The sequence below is a fragment of the Aptenodytes forsteri genome, unplaced genomic scaffold (assembly GCF_000699145.1).
Source record: "Aptenodytes forsteri isolate BGI_AS27 unplaced genomic scaffold, ASM69914v1 Scaffold171, whole genome shotgun sequence".
Classification (NCBI taxonomy): Eukaryota; Metazoa; Chordata; class Aves; order Sphenisciformes; family Spheniscidae; genus Aptenodytes; species Aptenodytes forsteri.
Window position 1 is genome coordinate 3147021 of NW_008794211.1, and position 6000 is coordinate 3153020.

General features: G+C 38.8%; 1 protein-coding gene across 2 annotated transcripts in view; it reads left to right on the forward strand.

Moving 5' to 3' along the window:
• The window catches only part of LIN28B (lin-28 homolog B), a 91191-nt gene that overhangs the window by 44448 nt on the left and 40743 nt on the right, over positions 1-6000 (forward strand). For both annotated transcript variants that reach the window (XM_019473556.1, XM_009285033.1), the window contains exon 3: positions 5232-5416. In XM_019473556.1, coding sequence (XP_019329101.1) covers positions 5232-5416 — 185 coding nt within the window. The remainder of the gene's footprint in view (positions 1-5231; positions 5417-6000) is intronic.

The following is a 6000-nucleotide window of genomic DNA, read 5'->3' on the forward strand; positions in this document are numbered from 1 at the left end:
TTTTTAAAGTAAAGTTAATTTATATTATGTTGAGCTTTAAAAAAAATACTTGTAGTTCTTTTTTACATAAAATATTAAGGAACACATTCTGATCTCAGAAGTTGCCATTTCTACTGTATATGCCCTGGAGCTCGTTGAACCTTTCTGTGAACAGATTTAGTTCACTGGAAAAAACAAAAATCTATTCCTGTTTCCTCATCTTCTTAACCTCCCCCCCTTTTTAAACTGAGTTTGTTTCCTGTCAGATTAGTGAGTTAAATTGGCCTATAGTGAGGACCAAGAAGTGCCAGATTTGGTGCAAGATAAGCTTCTACGAGCAGGAAAAAGCCCTTGAAGTCAGCGGGAGCAATGGTGAGTTGTCTTGTGGCTGTCTGGCCTTCGAACTCTGTGTTAGTGCAGCAGAGCTGCGCGTTGCTCTTGGAGGGGCGGCTGTTCAGTGTAGTGGATTTTTCGTTTGTTTTAGCATTCTGTCTGCAAAAATACATGATCTTCGCAAACCTGCCAAAATGAACTTTTGGTGGACAGCCAAAGTCCTTACAGCAGGACTAGTGTAACATGCAACTGATACTGATACTATGTTGCAGTGCTTCCCCTAACATTTGCAGTGTACAACAGTTAAATTCTGGTTTTGACCTAATGCAGGTAAGAGCGCTAGTATAGATCCAGTGTAAATTGTTTTACTTCTGTGTCCTCTTACTCTGTACTCTTGCTTCACTCAAAGTTTGCTAGCTCTTGATGGAACTGTACGAGGTTGTTTTGGAGAGAATTTCTTACGATTTTCAGTGCGGTTGGGCTTCAGGATATGCTTTCCTTCATGTCTGGATTTAATTGTAGATAATTTTGGAGGGAAAACCGTTTCCTTACTTTGGGAAATGCAGCATACTGGTGGCATCTGGTCATTGTACCGAGCAATCAATCAATCACTAGATAAAAAGGGGCAGAAGTGAGAGATACAGAAAATAAACGATCTAAGCAGAATGCCACCGAATAACTTCCCCCCCTCCCCCCCCACTAAAGAATTTATTGTCTGCGACAGCAGTTCTTCACAGCCCTGACCAGAAATGACAAAGAAGTTGTGAGGATGTGCTTACTGGGACCCTGTTCACTCCCCACACGTTAATAAAAGTAATGCACACATATCGGAGGCGATCGGGCCCCTGTAATGAACCTTAATTCCAAACTTCCTTTCTTTCGTAGAGCCCGGTGAGAGTTGTAAGCACGCCCTGACGCTGCCCAGGAAATGGTACTTTTCTTTGGGACCATCTTGCTAATACAGCTTATATTTGTTAGTTTTGATTTTTGTTTCGTAGTAGGAAATGCTTTTCCAAGAACTTGTGATCATGGATTTTTCCACTCTTATTTTTTGTTGTTGCTAATACTCTTAGGAAATTGCCAGCACTTTGGACCAAGCCGTTGCTTGTGACAGAGGTATGTGAGACTTCACATTCCAGGTTAAAATACCAAGAAATAATAGGATACCTATTAAAAAAAAAAATAGAAACGGCATTGTCAAGTTAAAAAAGAAAAAGAAAAAAGGCTCTAGTCTGAAATCACTGTATTGACTGCTGGTAAAAATAACAGCAAAGTCTCTGACAGCTGAAAGAGAGAGAAAGGAGGAAAAGCATGTTGCTTTTAAGTTTTTCCCTTTGTTCATTGGCGGTATGCCTATACACCCCATTCAGGGCTCTAGAAATGGTTCACTGACTTGAAACTCTGGCTGCTTTTAATTGTGTGGGTTTTATTTGTTTAAGTAATGTGAGGAAAATACTGAGCTAGGTCTCTCAACATTAAACTATCAACTTTACAAACATTTTTTGTCCGACTCTTCAAACAAGTTAAGAGGGATTCAGGTTTTAGATTTGTTTTGCTGGCTTCCAAATGCCATTTTTTCACTATGGCTTTGAATTGTTATTGCACCCTCAGAGAATCTCACCATGAGCTGGCTGACAGCGTGGTAGTATACATTTACACAGTAAGTCACACGGCACCAAATCCATCTCTAACATTGAAAAGCTGTTGAGGTGTATTCAAGGAGAGTACTGTGCAAGTCATTTGGAGTGTTTTTTCAACATTTTCTGTTGTTAAAAGTGCTTGAAAAACAAACATGCAAAAAATGTACACTTGCATAATATGTGATTTATGAAAGCATAATTGTTCCATTAATTTGGCTTTTAAATATATTAAAAAATCCCTCCTGTATATATAGTGCTTTGTTTGGAAATAAAAGTTCTCTTGCTAAAAGTGAAATGAGAAAAATAAAAACATTTTAGATTACTGAAAATGCCCTGTTTTAGGTTGCGTTTTAAGTACTTCTTTCTTTTGAAGTAAAGTAGAAGACATAATGTTATGTGCATATCAGATGTCAACCTTTTGGTGTTTGTTTTATAACAGTGAAACTCAGGAAAAACACGTAAGTCTTGGTGAGACTTAACTATATCTTCATTAAGTTGTAATTAAACAAAAAAACAAAAGCATCCATGCCGTGTTCAGTATTACTGAGAAATAAGGGCTTACAATATCTGTTTGGGGTTCCCCTTATGATTAGCACCCATCTGTGGTGTTAATGATTGTCTAGTTTTGAACATTTAACTATATGTTTTGGGACAAAATACATGTTGTTCAGTTCTTTCCTTTTAACAAGATTTTCCCTGGTGGCTGCTGAAGGCTGAAGAGGTGTGGATGGACCTAAGGATGGATTCACGCCACAGGCAGAATCTGTCGTTTCAGTTGTTGAGTGGTGGTGTCTTCTTTGGGCATATTCTGAACTTGGATGTTTCTTCATTGTGACAAAGATCCCCTTACAGCTATACAGACGTTTAAGAGTGGAGGGCTTGCTTGAAATACTATTGCCTTCCTGGGTGGTTTGTTTCATTGGTTTATGTAGGATTACTGTCTTCCAGTTGTATTAGTGAGAGAATTTGCATATTTCCTTTTTCATACCTTATATTTTCATTTCAAAAAAAAGACAAGCTTATGATTCAGGGAACAGGTATTATATATTTCTTCTTTCATGTGTCCCCATCCCGCCCCATACTGCGTGTTCCCCCCTGTCCCACCCCCACCCCCCGCTTTTTAAATAGTGCTCAACCTCTCACCTAGAAAGTCAACTATTTGTCTCATGCTTCAAATGTTACAACATTTGGTGGAAGAGCCACGTGTACTAGAGCTGCACAACTGGATAAGCAAAAACAGCCTTTGTCCTAACCAGTGGGGCTGTGTTCTTGCTTATTTTTGGCTGCTGGAAAAAATTATAAGCAACTGAGTCCCTCTGTCAGACTGGCATCGGTAGTGTCTTGTTGCGTTATGAATGGTTGCTGCTGGGTGGACTGTGAGAACTCAGCTGGTCCGGTACTTGGGGTTTTTGGAAGCAAAGGTGCGTGTGCTTTCACATGGTTTCATTAAAATAAATATTCCCAATTATCTTATAATTTTTAACTTAGTCTATTAGTGCTGTGGGAAATGGACATTGCAGTGGTGTCCCTCTTTAGAAAGACAGGGAGAAGTTAAGTGACACAGGTTCCCCAAGGTAACTGCTGCAGAACCAGGAACTGGAATCCTGTTTTCCAGTCTCACCGGGTGTGATTCAGCTCCGGATTAAGATATCCGAATCACAGAAAAGTCTAGGTTGGAAGGGACCTCTTGAGATCATCTGGTCCAACCTTTTGCTGAAAGCAAAGTTATTCAGTGCCCTGTTAAGCTGAGTCTTAGCTATTTCCAGCAAAGGGAACTACTTCTCTGGGCTTCTCCATTTAATTCTTCTCACAGTGAGCAACTTCTCCTCATGTCTGGATGGAGTTTCCCTTGAAGCAGCTCAGGCCTGTTGCCTCCTGTTCTCTGTGCATCCTTGTGAAGATACCAGCTCCTTCTTTGTTTATGAACTATGAACTCTGTAGGTGTCAGTTCTTGTGCTCTGCTAAAATAGTGTCTTGGTGCTGCAGACCTCCAATACCCATAACATGAATACAGGGAGCCCATGTCAGGGATTGCCATCTGATTTGAACATGTTCCCTAGTTGCACTTGTGGGGTAGTAGATGTGACGTACGTAGTCGAGTGTTGGCTCGGCTCTTTTTGACATGCAACTGAGTGGGATGGCACCTGCAGTGAAGATTCCCTTCTTGACTCCATGGTTCAGCAAGCAAATGCTGGAGAACAGTAAGAATCAGTCAGGATACATTTTTCTCTTTGCTATGAAGAGTTCATGAGCAAAGGAAGAAAACATGTTTCATAACTCTCCTGCAAAACTACAAGTGTTTGGAAATTGACAGATTTTGTAATATTCTCTGTGAGTCCAACTGATCTCATTTATGTAATATGTAACTTCTAAAATAAATGTTTAGTGCAACCAGTATCTATCATTGTATCTTTTTCCCCCAAAAAAATTCTCTCGTTTAACTTGATGATCATTTTATTTAAGAGTTTGATTCATCAGATTTGTCCTGGAATGTAGACTTACTATTGTACATAACTTTATTAGGAATTGAGATGAAAATTTTCGTTGCCTCAGAATCAATGGTGAGCTCCTGTTGACTTCAGCTTGTCCAAGATTATGATGCTACAGTGTAATATCAAAAGATTTATCAGTATTTATTTCACTTGCCCTGATGATAATAATTTCCTTTTCTGTGAATGAAAATACAAATACCTGAATCATGCTAACTAGATAAGATTTTTGGGGTAGTGAACAGAAATTTAGCAGCTCACTGGGGATATTTGAATTGCCCATTTCAGTAGAATTTGTTCAGAATGCCTTCCTCCTGCCTCTCATGCTTGTTGTATCTGATTCATTTTCAGAGCAGCAGAGCCATGTCCCACATATAAGGAATATGAATTATAATTTTGATCATAAATGAATTAGCTCTGAAGTGAACATTTGCTCTCTTGCCATTTTGTTTAAAGCCTTTTCAGTTCCCGATGTCTGTTAGACAGGGGTTTTAAGGATACAGCGTTTTCTCTGCTTCTTATGTCTATAGCATTCATCACAGAAAAGGAAAATGTTATTTCAGTTTTGTTGATACTGAAAATAGGTTCTTGTCACTTGCTTAGTGTTAGCATTTTCAGTGTATCCAGGACTGTAATTTGTAGTATCGTCTGCTATAGCTCACACAGAGGAAACTGTTATTCAACCTGTATGTATTCTAGGACAGTAGATAGGATAATTTGTCCTGTTGATTATGAATGTAAATATTGTTTTTAAGGCAATGGTAACCAAGAGTATTTTTCCTATTTACAGAGCAAGCTTTACATGGAAGGATTTAGAAGCCTAAAAGAAGGAGAACCAGTGGAATTTACTTTTAAGAAATCTTCCAAAGGCCTTGAATCAATACGGGTAACAGGCCCTGGTGGGAGCCCCTGTTTAGGAAGTGAAAGACGACCCAAAGGGAAGACAGTACAAAAAAGAAAACCAAAGGGAGATAGGTAATTACCTTACTTTGCTATCCCCCCACCCCGTTTTTTTCTTTGCAAGTTTTTCTTGAAATTATGTTTTCAGCATTTATTCATTTGTGAAAGGAAACCCTTCTATGTAAATTTGGTTTTTACATGTAGCCTAGCAGTTTGGTTAAACTTATTAAGCTGTATCTATACAACTACATAAATCACCCACTTGATTGGTTTTATTTGAGAAGGTTTTATTGAATTAGAGGGAGCCTGCAAAGGAATGTAATATTATTTTGAAAATATTACTGTTAGACTGAGAAGAGAGGTCAGTCTGAATACAGGTGAAATAACGTCATGTTTAGGTGAGAGTTGTGCATGCTAAAGAGACTATTGTGTGCAGTGGGGTTTTAAACTGTGCATCAGTAGTTTTATACAGAAGAAAGTGTAGGTGGTGCAGTCAGGGTTGAGATGTACATAATTTGATTAATTATATTTTTACTTAGCGAACAGAGTATCAGGTGTTTCCAAAAGTTTTAATGCCTGGTGGTCTGAAGAACTGTTGTAATAATATTTTACAAATTCCAGGTGTTGTCGTTTAACCCCAGTCGGCAACCAAGCACCAC